Genomic DNA, 26,531 nt, shown 5'->3' with positions numbered 1-26,531 from the left:
GGAGGGATAAAATGGCAGGAGCAAGCACCCAGTGGACTGTATTAAAAAAGGCCATCTTAAAAGCCACAAGACTTTATGTAAAGCAAGTAACTAAAGGTAAAAGGAAGAAGAAACCGCTATGGTTTAGCAATGATGTAAGGGCTATAGTCAATGAAAAAAAGGCTGCCTATAGGAGGTATAAAGAGTCTGGAAGTATAGCTGATAGAGAGGTGTATAAAATGAGACAGAAAGAGGCGAAACAGATAATATATGCTGCTAAAGCCTCAAAAGAGGAAGAAATAGCAAAATCTGTAAAGAAGGGGGATAAAACCTTCTTCAGATATATTAGTGATAGGAAGAAGAAAAACTGCAGCATCACAAAGCTTAGTACCGGGAATAATACATACATTGATGGGAATAAGGAGATCGCTGACCATTTCAATAGCTACTTCTGTTCAGTTTTCTCAAAAGACACCTTACAAAATAATAATAATACTATAGAGGGATATAGCATTGCTTCCAGCTGTATGGATTCAGCTCCAGTGATCTTAGAAGCCGATGTCTTAGAAGAACTTGAAAGATTAAAGATAAATAAGGCAATGGGTCCAGATGGCATCCACCCCAGAGTTCTTAAAGAACTCAGATCTGTCATTGCTACCCCCCTGACTGATTTGTTTAACAAATCCCTGTTAACAGGAGATGTTCCTGAGGATTGGAGAATGGCCAGTGTTGTGCCTATCCACAAGAAGGGCAGTAGAGATGAAGCTGGTAACTACAGGCCAGTTAGCTTGACATCAGTTGTAGTTAAAATGATGGAGACTCTACTCAAAAAGAGGATAAATCAGCATCTAAAAAACAATAACTTATTGGACCCAAATCAGCATGGCTTTACTGAAGGCAAATCGTGTCAGACTAATCTCATTGAGTTCTTTGACTATGTCACAAAGGTGTTGGATCAAGGTGGTGCCGTGGATATTGCCTATCTGGACTTCAGCAAAGCCTTTGATACGGTTCCACATAAAGAGCTGATAGATAAATTAGTGAAGATTGGACTTAATCCCTGGATAGTTCAGTGGATTTCAAGCTGGCTGAAGCATAGACATCAGAGAGTTATTGTTAATGGCGAGTATTCTGAGCAGAGTCAGGTTACAAGCGGTGTGCCACAAGGGTCTGTTCTGGGTCCTATTCTTTTTAATATGTTTGTGAGTGACATAGGGGAAGGTTTGGTAGGGAAGGTTTGCCTATTTGCCGATGACTCTAAAGTGTGCAATAGGGTTGATATTCCTGGAGGGGTCTGTAATATGGTAAATGATTTAGCGTTACTAGATAAATGGTCAAAGCAATGGAAACTGCAGTTTAATGTTTCCAAATGTAAAATAATGCACTTGGGGAAAAGGAATCCTAAATCTGAGTATTTCATTGGCAGTTCTGTGTTAGCAAAAACTTCAGAAGAGAAGGATTTAGGGGTAGTGATTTCTGACAGTCTCAAAATGGGTGAACAGTGTGGTCGGGCGGTAGGAAAGGCAAGTAGGATGCTTGGCTGCATAGCTAGGGGTATAACAAGCAGGAAGAGGGAGATTGTGATCCCCTTATATAGAGCGCTGGTGAGAACCACATTTGGAGTACTGTGTTCAGTTCTGGAGACCTCACCTACAAAAAGATATTGACAAAATTGAACGGGTCCAAAGACGGGCTACAAGAATGGTGGAAGGTCTTAAGTATAAAACGTATCAGGAAAGACTGAATGAACTCAATCTGTATAGTCTGGAAGACAGAAGGAAAAGGGGGGACATGATCGAAACATTTAAATATGTTAAAGGGTTAAATAGGGTTCAGGAGGGAAGTGTTTTTAATAGGAAAGTGAACACAAGAACAAGGGGACATAATCTGAAGTTAGTTGGGGGAAAGATCAAAGGCAACATGAGAAAATATTATTTTACTGAAAGAGTAGTAGATCCTTGGAACAAACTTCCAGCAGACGTGGTTGGGAAATCCACAGTAACTGAATTTAAACATGCCTGGGATAAACATATATCCATCCTAAGATAAAATACAGGAAATAGTAAAAGGGCAGACTAGATGGACCAAGAGGTCTTTTTCTGCCGTCAGTCTTCTATGTTTCTAGATTAGATTACATTAGATTTATTGGATTTATATGCCGCCCCTCTCCGCAAACTCGGGGCGGCTCACAACAATAATAAAAAACAGTACATAATAACAATCCAATGCCCACCAATCTAATTACAATTTAAAATTAGTAATTTCATAAAACAATCCCAATATATATATAAAAAACAGGCACACAGTCGATCAATCAAACGGCAAAACAACATGGGCAAGGGGGAGATGTTTTAGTTCCCCCATGCCTGACGGCAAAGGTGGGTCTTAAGGAGTTTACGAAAGGCAGGGAGGGTGGGGGCAATTCTAATCTCAGGGGGGAGCTGATTCCAGAGGGTCGGGGCCCCCACAGAGAAGGCTCTTCCCCTGGGTCCTGCCAGACGACATTGTTTAGTCGACGGGACCCGAAGAAGGCCGACTCTGTGGGACCTAACCGGTCGCTGGGATTCGTGCGGCAGGAGGCGGTCCCGAAGATATTCTGGTCCGGTGCCATGAAGGGCTTTATAGGTCATAACCAACACTTTGAATTGTGACTGGAAACTGATCGGCAACCAATGCAGACTGCGGAGTGTTGGAGTAATATTTATGTATTTATGTAGGTATTTACATATTTATGTATTTACATTTTCATCTATTTATGTATTTCTTTTGTCATGTTTATGTAGTGTATATTGGAGGTGTTATCCCTTTGAGAACTGTATGCAACGAAATTTTATTTTAATGTATGCCAATTAGTGTACATTCACAGTAACATTAAAGTTATTCTAAGTCTTCATCATATCTGAAAAAAGTATGACACAAGTGCTTAGTTTTATGCAGCTCAAACACCCAGCTCCATCTTGACTCTCAAGTCCATATGATCTGTGAATTAGCAACAAGAGATATAAACATGTTTTTCCCCTTCTAGTGCCAGGACAATATGTCAGAACAGTAATTGTGAATGTATCCCCTGAAGATTTCTACCCTCACAAATCTTTCAGGATAAAACCTGGATAAAAATATGCTCCTAGTTTTCCCAATGGGGACAGGCATGTCTGTCACTTTCTCTTGTCTTGCAAATAGAAATCCCTAGGTTTGCTGAGACACAACTTGTCATTGTTTTCTGTTTAGCCACAGCTTGAACACAGATAAGAGGAAATGTGGTGGATATAAAGTTTCCCTGAGGCCATCTAGATAGGTGTGTACTGTGCTAAAACCTTGGTGAGATTTCAAGTGCTGCCTGTAATTTGGCTTCTCCAAACACCTTGACTTATGATCTAGGAGGGAAGGAAAGAAGAATGACTGAGCTGCCTCTGCTGCTGCTACTCTTCTGGCTCCTGCCTCCAACTGCTGCTAAGAAGATGCAAACTGTATGTGTATTGAGGAACTATTTCCAGTCACAGGAAAGCTACTATAGGCCTGGTGATCTCATTATTGGTGGGAATGTGCACCTGGGAGTCATTATTCATTCCGTTGTTCCAGACTTCCAGCAAGACCCATTATTGCTTTTTGTGCCAAGTATGTAAGTCTCACCTGGAGAGATATTTATTTATTTATTGTTAGAGTTGAAAGGGACCATGAAGGCCATCGAGTTCAATCCCCTGTCCAAGCAGGAACCCTATAGTACACCAGTCAAGTGGCAGTTCATTCTCTTAAAAATGTCCAGAGTGTTGGAGTTCACAACGTCCGCTGGTAGGTTGTTCCATTGGTTGATCGCTCTGACCATCAGGAAGTTCTTCCTTATCTCCATGTTGAATCTCTCCTTGGTCAACTTCCAGCCGTTGTTCCTCGTCCGGCCCTCTGGTGCCCTGAAGAATAAAGTGATCCCCTCCTCTCTGTGACAGCCCCTCGTATACTTGTAGACTGCTATCATGTCCGCTCTGCCCCTCCTTTTCTCTAGGCTATCCATGCCCAGTTCCCTCAGTCTCTCTTCGTAAGTCTTGGTTTCCAATCCCTTAATCATCTTGGTTGCTCTTTTTTGCACCTTCTCCAGAGTTTCAATGTCTCTTTTGAAGTGTGGTGACCAGAACTGAATACAGTACTCCAGGTGTGGTCGGACCAGGGCGTAGTAGAGTGGTATTAAGACTTCCCTGGTCTTGGAGTGTATTCCCCTGTTGATGCAGCTTAGGATTCTGTTGGCTGTTTTAGCTGCTGCTGCACATTGTTGGCTCATGTTTAGTTGATTGTCCACCAAGACTCCGAGGTCTCTTGTGCAGTCGCTACTGCTAAGAGGGGTTTCTCCCAGGTTGTATGTGTGTCCAGGGTTTTTTCTGCCTAGGTGAAGGACTTTGCTCTTGTCGATGTTAAACATCATTTTGTTGGTGTGGGCCCACTGTGTTAGTCTGTCTAGGTCTTTCTGTAATTTGAGCCTGTCTTCTACGGTATTGGCTACCCCCGCCAGCTTGGTGTCGTCTGCAAATTTGATCAGTTGCCCTTCTATTCCCTCGTCCAAGTCGTTGATGAAAATGTTGAAGAGCACAGGGTCAGGACTGAACCCTGTGGTACCCCACTGCCTATGTACTTCCATGTGAATTTGGAACCACTGAGGACAACTTGTTGGGTGCGGTTGGTCAGATATGATGTAGATAAGTGTTTGCTTTATTTTAAATTCAGGGACTCCTTTCAAAAATACCTGTACTGGCATCTAGTGTAGTTGAAACCTTTGTTCCCAATGAAACATGGGACTTCTGACTCCAACCAACACACACACACACACACTCACACACACATGCAAAAGGCAAGGCAAATTCAACAGCAAGATCTTTTCTGAAAATTTCCCCAATGATTTTTCTCATGATAGACTCATACCGAAGAGCTACCAGCAGTTCCTGGCAGTGGTATTTGCAATCAGAGAGGTCAACAGAGATATGGTTCTCCTCCCCAATATCACACTCAGCTTCCAAATATCTGACAATCGCCAGTTTGAGAGAAGTACTTCACTAATCAGCCTCTCCCTGCTCACCACAAGAGGCCAAATGATTCCAGGTTATAAATGTGACAGGCAGGACACTCTGCTCTCTGTCATTGGAGGCTTCATCACCAAATCTTCAAGGCAGATGGCCTCCATATTCAGCGTCTTCAAGGTCCCACAGGTAAGGGGATCCAGTGATGGATACTGACACAGACAAACAAGAGAAACACACAGAGAAACCAAATATGTTTACTGGCGTACCTCACAAATATGTAACTTAGAGAATCCACATGACAGTTGAATTTATTTTTATGTTGATTTGTCAAGATAATTTTTATATAACATGACAATCATTTCAATATGAGCCAGCTGTGTGCAGCAGCTGCAAGAAAGCCAACACAGTTCTAGGTTGCATAAACAGAGGGATAGAATCAAGATCACATGAAGTGTTAATACCACTTTGTAAGGCCTTATTAAGGCCACACTTAGAATACTGCATCCAGTTTTGGTCCCCATGATGAAAAAGAGATGTGGAGACTTGGGGGAGGGCAGAGAAGAGCAACAAAGATGATTAGGGGAGTGGAGGATAAAACATATGAAGAATGGTCGCAGGAACTAGGTATGTCCAGTTTAATGAAAAGAAGGACCATGGGATACATGATAGTAGTGTTTCAATATCTCAGGAGTTGCCACAAAGAAGAGGGAGTCAATGCACCTGAGGGTAGAACAAGAAGCAATAGGTGGAAACTAATGAAGGAGAGAAGGAACTTAGAACTAAGGATAAATTTCCTGACATCTAGAACAATTAATCAGTGGGACAACTTGCCTCCAGAAGTTGTGAAAGCTTCAACACTCGAAGTTTTTAAGTAGATGTTGGATAACTAAACAAATAAGTCCCTCAACACTGTCAGACTTTCTACTAAATCTGCATTTCTATTCTACTAGTTTTTCTCATCATTCCTTCTACCCATTTCCTCCCATGTTGACTGTATGACTGTAACTTGTTGCTTATATCCTAAGATTTTTATTAATATTGCTTCTTCATTGCTTATTTGACCCCTATGACAATCATTAAGTGTTGTACCACATGGTTCTTGACAAATGTATATTTTATGTACACTGAGAGCATATACATCAAAGACAAATTCCTTGTGTGTCCAATCACACTTGGCCAATAAAAATTCTATTCTATTCTATTCTAACCATTTGTCCAAAACCATTTGCCTGAGCAGGGTGTTGGACTGGAAGACCTCCAAGGTCCCTTCCAACTCTGTTATTCTATGATGGAGATAGATAATGAGATATTTCCTAAATGCTGACCATGCCAAGAGGAATTTTGTATGGAGAAATTGCTTCTTAACTAACTAATACTTCATAAATTGTATCCACCCTTTCAGTGAAATTTATTCCCTGTATCAGGTGGCTGGTGTGTTTCCTTTCCTTCTGGCCTGTCAGAACTAATCAAAATATATAACTTTTCACTCTTCCTGAGAAAGAAGAATCTTAAACTTGCCATTTAGAGTGAATCAGACTGACTAGTGGGGCCATCGCCATACAATGGTGACCCCTAAAGTCACAATAAAATATTACTTTGCTTTGAAAAACAAATCTCACTTTCTCCAGCTTGGTGTTGGCTTTGACTTCACTCAAGGAGACAGAAGAGTTTATCCTTCCTTCTTCCGGATTAATCCCAAGGAATTTCCTCAGTATGTGGGTTTAGTTCAACTGCTCCTGTATTTCCACTGGAACTGGATTGAGCTGGTGGCCAACAAAGCTGACAGTGGAGAACATTTCATCTCATCTCTGATGTCAATGCTGAAGGAGAAGGAGATCTGTGTAGCGTTCACTGAAATATTGAAACTGGATGATTTTATTGATACATGGAAGGCATTTGGTCTTTTCTTAAAAAACTGTTGTCAAGCTGAAGTGATTATTCTCTTTGGAGACCCTTGTACTAATGCCAATGTACAGTCAGCTCTGCTTGTTTACATAAAGCCCACAAAGTCACCACCCCAGAAAGTTTGGATCCTAACTTCCCAATGGAAACATAATGTGGGGGCACTTAAAGATGCATTGCCAGTTATAAAGCCCTTCCATGGGGCTTTGCAGTTAAGGGAGCACCCAGGGGATATCTCTGAATTCAGCCAGTTTCTCATGTCTTTAGACCCTTTGAACCCAAAAGGGGACGTCTTTCTTCCGAAGTGGTGGGAAAAGATCTTTGACTGCAGGATCCAGAAACCAGGAAGGATCATTCCAAAGAAGAAGAAGAAATGTACAGGAAAGGAGAATGTAGAGAATGTGCCCACTCACATTTTTGAAATAAGCATGACAGGTGAAAGTTACAATATTTACAATGCCATTTTTGCCCTGGCACATGCATTACATGCAATGATTGGATCCAGAGCCCAACCATCCATGATGAGATTTGGAAAGAGGATCTCAAATGTCCATCCATGGCAGGTAGTCTATGTAACTTTTTATTTAGTTCACAGAACCCTGCAAAGAAAGTTTGCTATATGTATTTCATGAATTTACTGATTCAATATCTGTATGCTACTGTATCAGTCCATCTCAGAACAGCTTCAGATGATTTGAGGGGTTGCCACAGTGAGGAGGGGGTCACATTATTTTCCAGGGCACTAAAGGGCCAGACCAGGAGGAACGGATGGAAACTGACCAAGGAGAGATTCAACCTGGAAATAAGGAAGAACTTTCTTATGCTGAGAAAGATCAACCAGTGAAACAGCCTGCCAGCAGAGGTTGTGAACGCTCCATCACGTCACACATTCAAAAGAAAATTGGACTGCCATCTGGTTGGGGTGGTGTAGGGTTTCATGCTTGAGCAGGGGGTTTGACATGACCTGCAAGGTTCCTTCCAACTCTAGTAATAAATAAATAAATGAATGAATGAATGAATGAATGAATGAATAAATGAATAAATGGATAAATGGATAAATGGGTAAATGGATAAATGGATAAATGGATAAATGGATAAATGGATAAATGAATTAAAAACAGTATTAAAATACAAAATAATTGAGTCCAAAATTTGCTCGTGGGTTTGGCCGTTGTGGAGGATTAGCTGATCGTTGTGTTTCATGAATACCTTGCTGACTCCGAAGAAGAAGGGATGTGACTTTCTTCACAGCTGCAAGCTAAGTATTTCCGAACTGATAAGGGACTTGTACAAACTACCAGGTTGTTTTGGGATAAGTGCTCTTTGCAATACAAAAAGAGTGCTTAGTTTGTTTTGAATTTTGTGATAAAGAACATTGTTTTGAATTTTCAAACGTGTGTGTGTCTGAAATTTGTGCCTTTGAATTTTCGGTAGGCTCCTACCAGAGAGTCCGGCAGAACACATAGGTTTGCCATCACTGGTCTAGTTCATCTTTTTAGCCAATCCCAATGTACAAAGTTGTTATAAGAACTTTGGGCTGGCAATTCCCACGTGCCATGATCTCCCACCTCTGGTGGTGAGACAAAACAGATGTCTCAAGGGACATTTCCCCCCTTCTCAACTTTCCCAAAAGGTACATCAAAGCATACAAAGGAACAAAAGAAAACCCCATATAAACGTAGCTCCCAACCTTCTCCCTCCCACCAGAATGGTAAGTTCCTGATAGAGATCAATGGGACCTGACACAGAATGTTAGAAGCCATGATGTCACCTTTGTGACTTTCTGGTTGATTAATTTCTGACATATTTCTTTTCTTTCAGATCCTTGCCTATTTGAGGAATGTCCACTTTAACAACAGTGCTGGAGATGAAGTTTATTTCTCAGAAAATGGACTTGGATCTTCTCAATACGATATTCTCAACTGGGTTTTCCTCCCCAATCAATCTTTTGTCCCTATGAAAGTTGGGCATATAGATCCTGGGGCTCCCTTAGGCCAAGATTTCACCATTCGCTCTGATGCAATCATCTGGGCCACAAAGGTGAGAAGGAAGGAAATGCTTTAAATTCAGAGAACAGGTTTATTCTTTCCTGGGGATGGAGAATATCCTTCTAATTGGAAACAGAACTATTGAATTTCAAAACATGTGGACATTTGATGGAAAACCTTCTTTGCATGTAACACAACTGAGGTCAGACATGTGGCAGATTTTCAAAGGTTCAGGACTGAAAAAACCTTCTTCTTGAAACCCAGGATGCAATTGGAGGAGACAAGAACAATCTCCATCGACAATTCCTGTTCAGTTGTATCCTCATGAATGTTTTTTTTTAAAACAAAGCTCAATGTTTTTCCTCTTTCTCTCAAGACTGAGCTCCACATTCCAATTCCCAGTCTCCAGTGATGGATCAGGAATGCTACTGGCCTGAATCTCTCAAGAGATGTTCCTGGTAAACCACGATGAACCATTTTTTCTGAAGTCCTTCTGAACATGGAAAAATAAATATGGAAATCAATAAAAGTGTATTCCTTGCTTAGGCCATCTCAAGGATTATTTTTTTCTCTTTCAGAAGGTGCCCTTTGCCCGGTGTGGCAGGAAGAGGTGCCAGGCAGGAGAGAGGACAAGAGTTCCAGAGGGCAAGCAGGTTTGCTGCTACCAATGTGACCCTTGTCCAGAAGGGACTATTTCTGATCGGACAGGTAGATGACACTTCAAAATTAGGTCTTCCATGATCAAAGACATCATTCAGCAGATATAAATGTTTTCATATTAATTAATTTTTGATAGGATTGACATGCTTCAGAGTATTCATAGTTCTCAGCAGAGCATCTTAGTTTATTGAGATAAACTCACCTTGCCCCACAGGCCAAATTTCCTGCTCCTAACCAATGTAATGCAGGGTAATTTCTATAAAGAGCTTTTGGGTAGCCTTTCTTTCCCTAAATAAATCACTCAAACTCGATTGCAGAAAATAACTTCAGCATTAGAGTGGTCAATGCTCGGAATGCACTAACTGTCTCTGTGGTTTCCGCTCCAAACCCCCAAAGCCTTAACCTGAGTCTACTTTTGACCTCACCCCATTACTAAGAGGTCTGTTAGGGGTGTGCATAAGTTCACCAATGTGCCTACCATCCTACTGTCCCCATTTATTTGTATCCTTATCCTGTATTCATAATCATATTTATACTTATATCTCTTATCTGATACATGTTTGACAAACAAACAAATAATATGGAGACTCTAGAAAGAGTGAAGAGAAGAGCAACAATGACGATTAGGGGACTGGATGCCAAAACATATGAAGAACAGTTGCAGGAACTGGGTATGTCTAGTCCAGTGAAGAGAAGGTTTAGGGGAGACATGATAGCAGTGTGCCAATATCTGAGGGGCTGCCACAAAGAAGAGGGAGTTAAACTATTCTCCAAAGCACCTGAGGGTAGAACAAGAAACAATGGGTGGAAACTAATCAAAGAGAGAACTAAGAAGAAATTTCTGATAGTTAGTTGTTCAATGGAACAACTTGCCTCCAGAAGTTGTAAATGCTCCAACGTTGGAAGTTTTTAAGATGTTGGATAACCATTTGTCTGTAGTGTTGTAAGGTTCCTGCCTAAACAGGGGGATGGAGTAGAAGACTTCTGAGGTCCCTTTCAAATCTGTTATTGTATACTTATAAACAAAATAGCAAGATTCCTGGCTTACAAAACTATCAGAATTCTGGAGGATTCAGTATAAATTGCGAAATAAACCATATTTCATAATTTCTCTCTCTCTGAAATGTACAGTAGGCATTGATGTGCCTGTTGATTGGAGAGACCCTTTATACCAGAGCAAACTGATCAAACAGCTGAAGCTGAACAGATTCTTGTCTCTAACCTCTCCTCGGTGTCATCATGAAGGATTATTTGCCCTTTTTGTGCACCTATATAAAGGACAAAGTTCATTCCATCACTGTGGGTTGGTCACAGCAGAAAGGAGGTGGTCATGTCACCCTGAAAGGAAGGATAATACTTATAGCATGTGCCTCTAAAATCTTTAAACAAAGATTCTTGATTCCAGATGCAGCCCATTGTGACCTCTGCCCAGGAGATCGATACCCCAATGAGTACAAGGACCACTGCATTGTCAAGAGGATCCACTTCCTTGCCTATCAAGAGACCCTGGGATACACTTTATTATGTCTTGCCCTTTTCCTCTCTATGATCACATTGGCAGTCCTGGTGATTTTCTTTAAACATCATGAAACACCAATTGTCAAGGCCAACAACCGAGATCTCACCTACATCCTCCTGGTCTCCCTCCTGCTCTGCTTTCTCTGTTCCTTCCTCTTCATTGGAAAACCAAGAAGGTTCACCTGTCTCTTCCGACAATCTGCCTTTGCCGTTCTCTTTTCCTTTGTGGTTTCCTCTGTTTTGGCAAAAACTGTCATGGTGGTTCTTGCATTTATGGCCACCAAACCTGGGAACAAGACAAGGAAACTCTTAGGAAAACCACTGACCAATTCCATTGTGTTAGGCTGTCCCCTGATCCAAGCAGTCCTTTGCACCATCTGGCTGACAACCTCCCCCTCATTTCCCAATTTGGATTTCCACTCTTTGGTTGGAGAGGCCATCTTGGAATGTAATGAAGGCTCAGGTTTGATGTTTTATGTTGTCCTTACCTACCTGGGTTTCCTAGCTCTTATCAGTTTCACAGTGGCCTTTTTGGCGAGGAAATTGCCAGATAGCTTTAACGAAGCCAAGTTCATTACTTTTAGCATGCTGGTCTTTTGTAGTGTTTGGATTACTTTCCTCCCCACCTATCTGAGTACCAAAGGAAAATCCATGGTGGCTGTGGAGATCTTCTCCATTTTGGCCTCTGGAGCTGCTCTCTTGACTTGTATCTTTTCCCCCAAATGCTACATTATCTTACTTAGACCCAATCTGAATTGTAGGGAAAATATAATGAAGCATAAAAAACTTTAATTTATATGGGATTTGGGAGCTTTTATTTTGACTTGGGTACATTTGGTCAATTGTCCCCAGAGAAGCCTCTGTGATATACATGGAAATCAACATTGAGATTAAATATATGGCTAAGAATTTTCAGCAGTACAATGTCTTCATTATTTTTATCAAATCAGTTTTTAAAAAGGGTTGGATTCACTACCAATGTTTTTAAACATGTTTCTTTCTGTAGATCTACAAGGTTTTGATAAGTGCCCTACTAACATTTTCATTCAATTGACTACTAGGGTTTTTTTAATTCTAGAATTTAAATGAGTCATTTTTACTTTATGAATAGATATGAATATTTCTTTAGACTGTTATTCTCACTAGTACGTGTATGACCTGGACTGTTTGTTGGGTTGTGCTATTTCTTAAAGTAAACTTTAACTCAACTTAGTCTATCTGTGTGTGGCTGAATAATTATTCATAACTACTCTCATAAATGTTTCCATGTGCATATTGGTAGTCGGCTCCTACCGGAACGGTAAAGGACTCTGCACCGATAGCAAAAGGTGAGCTGCACATGCAGCTTTGGGTGTCTTGCATGTGTGCATGCGCGTCCCTGTGTGCTTTTTGCTTCTGCGCATGCACAGGAAGCAAAATCTCATGAGAGGTTGTGTACATGCATTAGATTTCAGCCATTATTTTGCTCCTGCGCATGCGCTAAAGCAAAAAATTTTTTTTACCAAAATCTCTCGTGCGAGGTTTTCTTTACAGTGTAGAAGCAGAAGCAGAAACACCCTGCGACATGCGCATACGCATGCATGGCACCAAAAGCTGCACACACAGTGCACCAGTAGCGGCAGTAGAAGCAATCTGCCCCTGGTGCATATCCTTGTTATTCAAATGTTACTTTGCACATACATTAACATCCTTGATAAGCAATTCATGTTTATTTACCTGAATAAAGATGGGCCTCTCAAAACAAGAGGGAACCCTGAACACTGTGACACTCATTTATTTTATTTTGTTTTTTGTTTGTTTGTGTGCATGTGTGTGCGCTTATTATTTATTTATTTATTCATTCATTCATTTATTTATATATTTATTTATTTATTTATTTGACTTTTATGCCGCTCCTCTCCAAGGACTCAGGGTAGTTTACAACATATGAAAAACACAATACAGTGATCCCTCGATTTTCGCGATCTCGATTTTCGCGAAACGCTATATCGCGATTTTTCAAAAAATAATAATTAAAAAATACTCCCCGTTTTTTTTGCTATACTGTACCACGGTTTTTCTCTTTTTTTAAAAAAATAATATTTATTGAATATATACAAAACTATACACAAAAACAATACAAAACAGTATGAACAGGACAAGGTGTTCTTATCATATGCGTCTAATTGTTATTTTCATTAAGGTCGAACAAACCACATTTAACACTAACAATAAACGTAGAACACCCCTTTTCCCTCCCCCCCCCTCTGCCAACCTGCAGTTATATTTGTATTTCATTTTTCCGGTTGTACTTTCAGCGGAATCCTGTTTCTTAAAATTTGCTTAATCTATTAGTCTAGTACTTCCTTTTCTAGGTGTTGTGTTTAAAATTCTAATTGTTATGTTTCTGGTATATTCCTTAATATTGAATAAATAAATAAAAGGATATCGGCGAGCAATCAAATAAGTTGTTTTGTCTTGTTCTTCTCCTCCTTTCTCTTTGTTCCCAATCTCTTTGTGATTTGTTCTCTTTTACTCAGTTTCCCTTCGTTTCTGTCTCTCTCTCCCTTTCCTCGATCCAGTTATAGAACTTATCCCATGTGGTTATATTTTCTGTTTCTTTATTATCTTTCAGTTTTTGTGTTAGGGAATCATATTCGGCGCAGTCAAATATTTTTTTAATTATTTCTCTGTCTGATGGTACCTCCTCCCTTTTTCCAGTTTTGAGCTATTGATATTCTGCTTGGTGTTATAATGTGTTGGATTATATAATAATCTGTTTTCTTTATTTTTGTATCTATTATTCCCAATAGGAAGGTCTCTGGCTTGAGAGGTAGATTTGTGCCCGTAATTTCGAATATCCAATGTTTTATTTTAGTCCACAATTTTTTTATCTTTGGACAGCTCCACCAAATATGGAAAAAAGTTCCCGACGGATTTGAACACCTCCAGCAGTTTGGTCTGGTTTTAGGAAAGATCTGTGCTAGTCTTGATGGCGACATATGCCACCTGTAGAACATTTTTATGATGTTTTCTTTGAATGATACTGACTTCGTAATTTTGTAATTTTTATTCCAGATTGTCTCCCATTGTTCTATATGGATATTGTAGCCAAAATTCTTTGCCCAGCTGGTCATTGGGTCTTTAGATATTTCCGTTTCCATTTCATATATTATTAGGTAACTATATATTCTTGTAATAAAATTTTTTTCACTTCCTAATATAAGTTTATCAAGGGGGGTGTTGTGTGCTGCTATTCCTTCTTTTTTAGTGTCTTTTTGCCATTTTGAAAATATTAGCCTATATGGCCACCAGTTCAGGGTTATATTCTGTTCTGCTAACTCTTCTTTCGTTTTTATATTTCCTTCTGTATTTAATAAGTGGTTATAAGTTATCATATTTTTTAATTCAATAGTGTTCGGGTGAGTAAGAGCTTCCAGACTGGAATACCATCTAGGTATTTTTGTATAATGATCTTTTTTTAATTTAAGCCATGTTGTTATTAAAACATCTCTGATCATGTGATTTTTAAAGTAAGTCGGAATCTTTTGGTGCTGATTCCATAGCATATTGTGCCAGCCGGAGAGTAAGTCATGGCCTTCTAGAGCTAGTGTTCTCTCTGCTTTAAGCTCTATCCAGTCTTTTATCCATAGCAAGTTACATGATAAATGGTAAATCTTAAAGTCCGGTAACCCCAAACCTCCTTGTTTGGTTCTATCTTGTAGCCATTTTAATCTGATCCTGGGTCTTTTATTGTTCCATATGAATTTAGAAGTGATTTTATTCAATCTGTTGAAGAAGTCGTTATTTAATTTTGTTGGGATTGTTTGAAAGAGGTACAAGAATTTCGGCAGTACTGACATTTTGATTGTCGCTATTCTACCTAGTAGTGAAATTTGCAACTTGTCCCAGTCTTTTAATTGTTTCTCAGTTGTCTTTAATAATTTTTCGTAGTTATTTTCTTTAATAGTACTACATTTTTTTGTAAGTAAGATCCCCAAATATTTGACTATTTTAACTATTTTGATTTTCAAAATTTCTTCCAGATCATTTTCCTGCTCTTTTGTCATATTTTTGGTTATAATTTTTTTTTTGCATATTTATTTTTAAGCCTGCTACCTCGCCGAAATCCTCCACCTCTTTCATAATATGTTTCCCCGATTCCAGTGGGTTTTCTAATATCAGGGCCAAATCATCCGCGTAAGCCTGTAATTTAAACTCTTGTCCTTTAGTTTTTAATCCTCTTATTTTAGAGTTGGCTCTAATTTGTCTTAGCATGGTTTCTGTAGTAAGAATATATAGTAATGGGGAAAGTGGGCAGCCTTGCCGAACTCCTTTTTCAATCTGAATTCTATCGGTTAAATCTCCATTTATTGCTATTCTTGTATGTTGTTTATGGTAAATTGTCTCGATCATTCTTATAAATTTGGCACCAAATTTCATATGTTTTATTAATTCTATCATAAATCCCCAATTTAGATTGTCGAAAGCCTTCTGGGCGTCTAAGAAAATAAGAGCTAATTGTTTATCTGAGTGTTTTTCATAGAATTCTAAAACGTCTAATATTATCCTCGTGTTATTTCTTATATACCTGCCGGGTAGAAAGCCATTTTGATCGGAATGTATCTTATTGTTTAAAACTGTTTTTAGTCTGTTTGCCATTAAACACATAAAAATTTTATAATCCACATTTAGCAGGGAGATAGGTCTATAAATTTGGATTCTATGCTTTTCTTCTTCATTCTTAGGAATCAGACTTGTGAAAGCCTCCATCCATGAGTTGGGCATTAAGCCTTTTTCTAGGACTTCATTATAAAGTGTTAATAGGAGGTCTCCTAACTCAGTGGAGAATTCTTTATAGAATTCAGAAATGATGCCATCTGGACCTGGAGATTTATTGTTTTTCAGGTTTTTAATTGTTTCCTCCAGTTCAGTTATCGTAATTTCTTTGTTCAATCTTTCCCTTTCGTTGTCCGTCAATTCTCCCGGTTCCGATTTTGTTATATACATCTTTTGTTTCTCTGGGATTTTTATTTCCCTTTTATATAATTCTATATAATAGTCAGTGGCAATTTGTTTTTTCCCTTCTAGAGTGGATTGTCTTTCTCCCCTGCTATCTTCTAGCGAATGAATATATCGTTCCTTTTCTTCTTTTTTTAGTTTGTGGGCAAGCCATCTACCCGGCTTGTTTGCATTTTCGAAGTAGTCTAATTTAGCTCTTTTTAGTTTCCCTGCTAATTCCTCCTGAGCCATTAGATTAATTTGGTGGGTTAATTTATCCTTTTCCTCTGTAAGTTTCTCATCTGAGAGATCTTGTTGTAATTCTATTTCTAATTGTTTAATTCTAACTAGATAATCTTTAATCTTTTGGTTTTTAATTTTCTTTACTCTAGAGGAATATGATATAGTGATTCCTCTTAAATATGCCTTTAAGGTGTCCCATAGATTTTGTACAGAAGTATCTTCATTCCAGTTATCTTTAAGAAAAAGAATTAGTTCTCTTTTAACCTGGTCAGTGTAATTTTTTTCTTTAAGTAATAATTGGTTCAAGGACCACTTTTGAAAGTTTTTCCTTGGTTCTTTTATCTTGATTGTGATTGGGTGGTGATCTGCCCAAATGTTGGGACCAATCTCCACTTGTTCTATATATTTATCCATGTTCAGGTCACCCCAGGCCATATCTATTCTTGACCAGGATTGGTGTGGGTTTGAAAAAAAGGTGTATTCACTATTCCCCTGGTGTCTTTCTCTCCATAGACCCAAAAGATTAAATTCTCTTGTTAGTTCAAAAAATTTGTTAGGTAGGATTTTCCTATCTTGAATTTTTTTTTTGGTTGTTTTATAGTCCTTTTTTTATCAGTGATCGCGTTGAAGTCTCCTAATATACACACATTTTTCCCTTCTAATTGTATTAATTGATCATTTATTTTTTGGTAAAATTCTGATTGGTTTGAATTTGGGGCATATATCACCATCAAGACTACAAGACTTTGACCAATTTTGATTTTCAAGTTGAGTATTCTTCCGTCGGGATCAGCAAAGATTAACTCTGGTTGTAGCCTCTCTTTTACATACACTGCTATGCCTCTTTTCTTTGTTTCTGCTAGCGCCGTGAACAGTTTCCCTAATTTTTTATTCTTAAGTAGGTTTTGATCTTGCGATCTAATGTGCGTTTCTTGTAAGCAGATTATGTCTGCTTCTTCCTTCTTCAATTTAATCATCGTTTGTTTTCTTTTTATAATTGAGTTTAGTCCATTTATATTAACTGAGAAGATTTTTAATAATTTCATATTTATTTATAAAGGATACGGGGAGAGAGAAAGAGAGAGAAAAAGAAAAAGGGAGGGAGTAGAAAAAATTTGCTTGCTCGCCAAAGCTCCCCCTTATTGTGTGTTATTTATCTAAGTGTGTGATCTATTATGGTTGGTGTTGTGTACTTTCCTTTCTACTTCCTTTTTGCTGTTGCTCTTGTTGTTACTCTGTTTTCTTCTCTAAAACTAAGATCCTTCTCGCTTTCTGCACTTTGTTGTCCTTGCTCGTTTTCTTCTGGTCTGGTCTGAGGGGCTCCTTCAGGGCCAAGTGTGTTTTCTCCTTCTAGATTTTGTATAATAAAATTGTCTGCTTTTTCGAAGGAGTCGATCTTGTATTTTTTTCCTTTCCAAGTCACCAACAAGCCTTCTGGGATCAGCCATCTATATGGGATTCCCCTTCTCATCAGTTTAGCGGTCAAGAAGTGAAACTCCCTTCGTCCCTCTCTAATTCTCTTGGGTACCTGTTTCAGTATGGTTATTTCTCTGTCGTTAAACAGAATTTGCTCATTTCTTGTGTTTCTATAGATCGCATCCCTTGCGGTTTTTTTCGTGAAACGGATATGTACCTCTCTTGGGACTTTGTTTTTTTTAGCATAGTTTGTCTGGATCCTGAAGACCTCGTCTATATGATTTTTTACTTCTTCTTCATCTATCTGCAGATTTTCTGATAAGATTTTTACCATTTTGGAAGTCAGATCTTCGTCCGCCTGTTCGGGGATGTTTTGAAAACGAAGATAATAGGAGGCTTTCTCCATCTCTAGAACCGCCACAGCCCCTTCCAACTCCTTATTTTCCGCCCTTAATCTTCCCTCGACAAGAACGATGTTTTTGTCTGTTTTTGTTATATTTTCTTCCATGTTTCTAATTTTCAACTCATGGTTGTTGACTGTTTCTTGGATTGATCCCATTTTTGCCTCTAGGCCTTCGATTTTGTCAGCCATCTTCTCAAAATTTTTGTTGGTTTCTTCTTGGTTTTTAACCATCGTTTCTTGTGTTGCAATGGAGGTCTCTTGGCTTCTAGCCATAAATTCTTGGATCAAATCCAGAGAGGCTTGAATTGACTGTAATGTCGGTAATTGATTTTGTTTTTCTGTCAAGGCCATCTCTGTAGTCTGTTTCAAGTTGAGGGTGTTCGGGCTTCCTGTAATGTTTGTTTTCTTGGCTGTTTTGGTAAAGGTGGTTGACATGCTTGAAGGGGAATTGCTTATAAAATTGATAATACAAGATTCATTTTTTTAAATAGTGCAATTATCTAACGGTGTTTGGTTGATAGTTAGTTTGCTTCTTTTCTATTAAGCGGGTTTACAAATTTAAGCCACTTCTCCTTTTGCCCTCAGACCATCTACCTAAACTTTCCTTTTTTATTTCATTGTAAATTGTCTAAAATGTTTAAATATCTTACTGCTAAAAACCTAAACTTAGAACCCCAATTTCTTATAGAATTTACTAAGTGGATGGTTTTGTATATAGTTTATCTTAACACTGTTTAAATGTTTTGGTTCAATCAATAAATCTTCCTCTGCTTTCCACTAAACCACAATTCCCAGTCACTTCTATCTTTTCAAATCTTTTTGATATACAACGTATATTATAAACAGGTTAATTACATAAAAACAGTTAATTAAATTTCAACTGAAGTACTAAATATTATAGATTGTAAAAACTTATATAACACTTTATATGACACTTTTTAACGTTAAAGATAGTTTTGTAGAGTTAGAAATTCTACTTGTGCTAATATATTTAGTATACTTATGTTAATATATTTAATAAACTTATATACTTATACTTGTATATTTATGCTTATATTTATATGCTTTCTGCTGACTATTAATAGGTAATTGATCTTCAATAAATATTAAGTATTAAATACTATGTTTTAAATATTAACTCTTAAATATTAACCGTTAAATATTAAACATTAAATTCTACCAAGTACCAATACAATTCATTGATTCTCTCAAATCTCTCAAATCTGTTCAATCTACCAATAATTAATAACCAGTAATTAATAGTCAATAATGATCACGGTTAAATAACAGTTAGTGGTATGGGGATAAGGATCAGAAGCTTTATACTCTACAATATTAGAAATATATTTGAAATATGAAATAAATGCATACGAAATGGATAGATTATTTAAAATGTTCTAAGATTAATAAGTAAGCAAGTTTTTATAGGCAAGTTTTGATAGTAATTAAGGGGTAAGAACAAAAAAAAGGGAGAAAAAGGATGATAGGAGAGGAGGAAAAGAAAAGTTACTAACTAAAGAACTAGTTTAGAGTAAGGGTTACAAACTAAAGAGCTAGCTTAAGGTAATTTAAAATAATTTACAAAAGTCCACTTTCCGGGCTGCGCTAAGGTGTTAGTCTTCCTTTTCCCGTGTATTCCGTGTGTTTTTCGTCGTCTCGCTTCGTTCTTCGGCGTCTGGTGTCGGCTCTCGTTCTCTCTGCGTCACTTCCAACTTCTTTCCAACTTCTTTCGCTGCACAACAAGTTTACCACCCCCCGATTGCTCTCCCAGCCTCAAACGAGGCAAAATGACACCTCAAATAAATCGGCAAGTCGGCAAATCGGCAAATCTTCTTCTGCTTTGTCCACACCGCTCCTTTCTCCTTTCTCCTTTCTCCTTCTGTCTCACGCTACCGCTCGTCCACCGCTCCGCCGCTCCGCCGCAATGCCTCTCTTTCGTTTTCCGTTCCACCACGCCTTTCTCCTCTCCTGTGTAGCTTTGCTTCGCCGCTCTTCCTTCCAAGCCTACGTTGCAGACACTACTCCTCCGTTAATCCTCCACTTTTTGCTCTTCGACTTGTTTTTCTCACCCGATGACGTCATACGTCACCACCAAGAGTCACTTCTCTGTCTCTTTTTTTCTATCATTTCTCTCTCTCTTCCTTCCACTCTTCTCTCTCTCTTTCTTCCTCTCTCGCACTCTCTTCCTCCCTCTCTCATCTCTTTCGGGGGGGGGGGGGGCGGCGGGCGGGCGGGGTGCCTACGGGGGACAGTGGCCGCCAGCGCTGCTGCAGGAGGACTCGGTGGTGAGAGGGGCGGTAGCGGGGGGCGGGCGAGCGGCGAGGAGGCTGGAGGCGCTGCCATTGGCCGGGAACATGGCGCTGAACAGGAACCACTTGCCCAGTGGCGGGGTTGTCCCGCCCCACGGGGAAAGTAACCGGAGCTGAAGAGGCGCTCGGCTGGCAAGGGGCGGCAGGAGGGAGAGTTTGGTCGGGCGGGGTGTGTGTTTGTGTGGTGGGGGAGAGCTTGCGTATCTTCGGGGATGGCGATACGCAGGCGGAGCGTTTCCATCTGCTCCGCTGGGACGGGCGCCTCTAAGCCCAGTGTCTGCTTTCTCTCCCCGGGAACCGCCTGCTTTCCTCCACTTCGAGCGGGGCGCCTGGGCTCCCGAGTACCCGTGTCTTTTCCATCACCCGGAGGAGGAGTGCGACTTCTGCCCAAGTGTTAAAGAGGCCGTGGAGGGCTTAACCCGCGTCGCTCCCTCCCTCCTTGCCATCCCCGGGACTTCGACTCTGGGTGGGGAAGGCGGTGATAGCGGCAAACGGCGGACAGGCGAACGACAAACGGCGGGTGCTGGGGGGGGCAGGGGCAGCCGGCATTCAAAGCAATCTGTCGGCTTCCACACTCTCGTCGCTCCCCGCCTCCACCATCTGCGCATGCGCGGCCATGGGGAAAAGGCGTGCATGCGCAGATGGTGTTTTTACTTCCACAACCCTACATCATGAAAAATCGATTATCGTGAGGGGTCTTGGAACGGAACCCTCGCGATAATCGAGAGATCACTGTATAACATTATTTAACTAATTTTCTATGCCACCTTTCTCCCGAGACTCAGGGTGGCTTACAGCAAAAATTAATGCAAACATGTTAGAAATTTAAGTTAAAATGCAATCTTACAACTTGCGTATGTTTTGGGTGATCCGTTTGATTCCACACTGCATCCATTATTGTTTCTTCATCCAGTTTATACTGAATGATGGTGTCAATAATAATAATTTAACAATAATTATAATAATTTATTAGATTTGTATGCCGCCCCTCTCCAAAGACTCTCTGAAGTCAAGCTTGTTCATTCCTTAGCATTTAAAAAAGCATTTAGCATTTTAAAAAGAAAGACCATCAACTCCATTTTTTAAATTAAAGGTTTACTTTTACTAAGGTCAAGTGGTGATAGCATAAGCAAAGCTGGCTTTGAATATTGCTAGGGAAGGATTGCATTTTCCCCTTTCCCTGGGTCCTTCTCCACTTGACAAGTCCATCACTGCCCAATGATTTCAAATCAGATATTTAGGGATCAGCTCTGAGGGTTGGCAATACTTTGGTGGAGTTATACATTCCAATCTCACAGCTCCATCCTTGATCAGCCGGTCTGTTCCAAATTGACACCTCTGTTCCTTACATCCTACTATTCCCCCCTTTATTTCCCCAATCTCCATCCCTCCTTTTTGCTTTATGGCAGGATGCCAGTGAAATGAAAAAAGCTGAGGATTGTGGACCTGACATGATATTTTTAGATAGATGATTTCAACATGGAGTTTACAGTGAGGGGGTTTTTTTTTTACCTTCCCTTGGGTTTTGCTTTTCAGATTCCTGTTCTTGTGCAAAGAGCACATATCCTATTGCCTTTTGTAGTGATTATGTAGGAGTCATAGCTGGCTCTATGGGTTGTCAGAGCTACATTTGGTTGATTTTTGGAAGATGATGCAATGTCCCCAGGTGATTGTGCAATTTAGTGAGCACTGTGTCTTACTGGGTTAATCGTATTATGTCCTGAAGAATTATACCTTAACCCCATCTCCTGGAGCTGAAGAGCTTTTGTTTTGTAGATGGGATGGCCTGGTCTTTCTTAATGGGCACAAAATTGCCCCACTTGGGGCAAGGAGATGGAATTCTGAGTTTATTTATTTATTTTATGCTGCCCTTCTCCTTAGACTCAGGGCGGCTTACAATGTGTTAGCAATAGCACTTTTTAACAGAGCCAGCATATTGCCCCCACAATCCAGTTCCTCATTTTACCCACTTCAGAAGGATGGAAGGCTGAGTCAACCTTGAGCGGGTGATGAGATTTGAACCACAGACCTGCAGATCTCCAGTCAGCTTCAGTGGCCTGCAGTATAGCACTCTACCTGCTGCGCCACCCCGGCTCCTTCTTTCTGTCTCCCTTAAGATTTTAATTTTATTTTTAGGGGAAATATTTTATTCTGCCTTTTAAAATATTTCTCAAAATATTTCATTCTTCTAGGAGAGGGGTGACTTTCCCACAGATCATTGGAGAAGTTGGAAACTAACTTTTCATCCCTTGTCATGTGGTTACATAGAAACTACAATTCCATCCAAACATTCACAAAAGTGCAACTGTGTGTCATGTTCCACCATGCCCCATTAGCATTCATACTAACTGAACAAACTATGGATCAGGACAAATTCTACCTTGTGAACAGCTGCTCACAGAGCCCTCCCTTCAACCCAACGCCCAGCTGACAGCGGAGCTCGGTTTTGCTCGGTTTTGCTTTTGACTTACAGCTGACGCAGGAGGTTCCCCAGAGCTCCTGACATCAGCGGAAGAAGCCCAAGCCCACTCCGCGACCTTGCCTTGCACCCATCGCCTCCTCAAACCCCCAGCAGCATTCCCGACACCCAGCTGACAGCAGAGCTCAGTTTTGCTTTTGACTTACAGCTGACGCAGGAGGTTCCCCAGAGCTCCTGACATCAGCAGAAGAAGCCCTAGCCTGCTCCGTGACCCAGCTTAGCACCCGCAGGAGGTTCCCCAGAGCTCCTGACATCAGCAGAAGAAGCCCTAGCCTGCTCCGTGACCCAGCTTAGCACCCTGCAGCAATCCCTATGCCCAGCTGACAGCGGAGCTGCGCACCGGCATACAGCTGGCATAGGAACATCAGCGGAAGTAGCCCAAGCCCGCTCCGAGACCCGGCTTTGTACCCGCAGCCTCCTCTAACCCCCTGCAGCAATCCCGATGCCCAGCTGACAGCAGTGCTTCGCATTGGCATACAGCTGACAGTAGGAACGTCAGCGGAAGAAGCCCTAACCTGTGACCCGGCTTGCATCCGACACCTAGCTGAAGTGGGAGGCTCCCCAAGGTTCCCCAGAACCCCCAGACATCAGCGAAGGAAGAAGCCCTAGCCCGGCTTGAACGGAAATCGCCCAGCACCCAGCTGACCGGTGTGACTCCCCTGGAAAGCCAAATAGAGCCACCCTTTAGCCCAGCCTTTGCACCCAGCACCCAGCCAATGTAGAAAGCAGAAGACGCCTGGAACACAACCTGAGGGCCATAATAATAATAATAATCACACCTGGCTCCCCTGACACCTAAGGAAGTCATCTGGAGCCCAACTAAGACTATCATATTCTCCACTACCCCCTGACTTCTCGCCCTGCGCTCAGCTATCGCCGGAGCTTCCCCTGTGCCCGCACGTCAACGCAAGACACCCAGAACCCAGAAACAGACTTCCAAACCTCACCCCCACAACCATGCCATCCAAGAAGAAACCCCAAGCAAACCAAGTAAATATTTCGGATAACAATTGCATTATATGCAACATCAATATAAACTCACAAGAAGGAATCACAAAGTGCCACTCCTGCAAAAAATTGGCTCACCATACATGCCTCAACATCAACAAACATGCTGCCACCTTTCTACACGACAATTCCTCATTCTACTATTCCTGCCCATCCTGCACCCCCAAACAAGACTCCTTTGACAATTTGTCTGAAATAATCTTATCTGCAGTCTCAAAAACCCAAAAATCATACACTGAAAGTATCAAACCACGGATCGCCTCCATAGGAAAAAACATCCAAGACCTGATCAACGCTAAAACACCAAATCAAGTTCCCTGCACCACCACCCCACCACCACCTTACACCCAACCTAGGCCACCAAAACCTCTTCCTCCAAACCCCACCACTGACATCTCCACCCTGGTGAACGATGCCATGGAAAGGGCACAAAAACGCCATAATGCTATCCTTTTTGGCCTAGAGGAAAATGGGGAAACCGACCTAACAAATATATGTAACATTATCCACAATCATCATCCTCAAACAATCACCCCTGATGACATCTTAGAGGTTTCCAGAAACGGTCCCATACTAAAATACAGCGATGGATCAACGGCTCCCTGATTGTGCAGAATAGTCTGCACAAACGAAACTACCAAACAACAATTCATCAGGACCATGAACTCCATCGCCAGAAACAACACCAAATACAACAAACTCAGATCCAGACCAGACTTAACACTACTCCAACCCGCTCCCGGGAACTACGCGCCGAACTTAGGAGACGTTGTGAACTCGGTGAAACTAACCTTTACACTGACTACCGCTCTGATTGCATCAGAACCAAAACCCACAACCCTCCCTTCATCTCCAAACCCACTGCCCCTCCTCAACCATCCCACACTTCTCCACCCACCATCCCTCATCAACAATCAGACCTCCCCAGCACCTCCAGCAATGAATAGGAAAGCGCGCCCCTTACTACCTCGCCTCAATCCAACTTCAACTCAACCCAATCCAATCTCTTTCCTGAACACAAATTCAATCTCAAATGTAAACTAATCAATGCAAGAAGTTTAATCAACAAGTTATCTGAATTCCTCCTTCTACTTGACACCAACTTATTTGACATAATCTTTGTTTGCGAAACATGGCTGAATTGTTCCTATCCTGACTCCATCATCACACAAAACAACTACCTGGTTTTCCGGTCCGACCGCAAATCCTGCAGAGGAGGTGGTGTAGCCATATTCTATAAAAGCTCACTCAATCTAAAAAACATTCAAGTTGCACACGATTTATTCCTTCCTGAAACATTAATCTGCAATCTTTCCCTCAACACTACTCTCCGCTTTTTACTGTGCTACAGAGCTCCAAACTATGACACTACCCATGCAACAAAATTAATCTCCCTACTAACATGGGCAACCTCCTGCCCCTATCCTATTATCTTCCTAGGTGACCTCAACCTACCACACATCAACTGGACACTAAATGAATGCTCCACCGAACCTATACATACTGCCATTTATAACGCCGTCACCAGCCTGGGACTAGAACAATTAGTATCAAACAATACCAGACTCAACAACTGTCTCGATCTCATATTCTGTAATAGCAAAAGTACTATTTATGGACTGCATATCAGAGAACCCTTCTCCAATAGCAACCACAGTACGATCAACTTCAACCTCAGCCTGCACCATCATAACACTCAACAGAATAACGCGCCACCTAAGTACAATTTCAGGAAAGCCAACTATGAACTCATAGATGCCAATCTCTCACTTATTAATTGGCAATCCTTGTTCTCTAACTGCAGCACCGTTGATCACCTCTACAACACGTTCTTACACCAAATTAATAGACTTATAGATCTGCATGTACCACTCACCTCTTCCAGAAGAAAACGAAAAAATAATGTACCTGTCTCGATAAAGAAACTACAAACCAAAAAAAGATCCCTCTGGCATAGAAACAAAAAAGGCCCAGTAACCAACTTTAAAAGCCGCTACAGAAGCATTTGCCAACAAATAAAAGTAGAATGTCTCAACTATCACAGTGAACAAGAGGAAAACCTCCTACGCACCAAATCTAACCGTGCCTTCTACAACTTCGTCGACAACAAACTTAATGACTCCAGACCTATTCCACCTCTTGTAGGACCCAACAACAAAGAATACCATGATGACCTATCCAAAGCTAACCTCTTCAACTCCTTTTTTGGCTCTGTTTTTGTTAACAGTAATGGCTCATCCCCCTTCTCTGCAAATCGCACTCCAAACTCATTAAAAAACCTAACCCAAATCATCTTCACTATAGACCATGTTGAAAAAGCAATCCGTGATCTCAAACCTTCCCTATCTGTCGGACCAGATAGTCTTTGTGCATACTTCCTAAGAAAACTTTCTTCTGCCATAGCTGAACCCCTAAGCATTATCTTCCAAAAATGCTTCAGGACCAGCACTCTCCCCAAGCTGTGGTCAAAAGCAGTAGTCATCCCCATTTTCAAAAAAGGAGACCCATCACTAGTTGACAACTACAGACCAATATCACTATGCTGCGTCCCTTGTAAAATCATGGAATCAATTATAAGTCGATCAATCACCCTTTACTTAGAATCTAATAACCTACTCTCAAACAAACAATTTGGATTCAGAA

General features: G+C 40.7%; 1 protein-coding gene across 1 annotated transcript; it reads left to right on the top strand.

Moving 5' to 3' along the window:
• Nucleotides 1–3,374: 3,374 nt before the first annotated feature.
• LOC139158197 (vomeronasal type-2 receptor 26-like) lies at nucleotides 3,375–11,842 on the top strand. The gene is made up of 6 exons (XM_070735615.1): nucleotides 3,375–3,598; nucleotides 4,877–5,168; nucleotides 6,611–7,447; nucleotides 8,706–8,924; nucleotides 9,451–9,580; nucleotides 10,938–11,842. Exons 1-6 carry the CDS (start codon nucleotides 3,375–3,377, stop codon nucleotides 11,840–11,842), a joined length of 2,607 nt encoding a protein of 868 aa, XP_070591716.1.
• The last annotated feature ends 14,689 nt before the right edge of the window (nucleotides 11,843–26,531 follow it).

This window comes from Erythrolamprus reginae, chromosome 1 (assembly GCF_031021105.1).
Source record: "Erythrolamprus reginae isolate rEryReg1 chromosome 1, rEryReg1.hap1, whole genome shotgun sequence".
NCBI lineage: Eukaryota > Metazoa > Chordata > Lepidosauria > Squamata > Dipsadidae > Erythrolamprus > Erythrolamprus reginae.
This window is presented reverse-complemented; position numbering and strand designations above follow the sequence as displayed.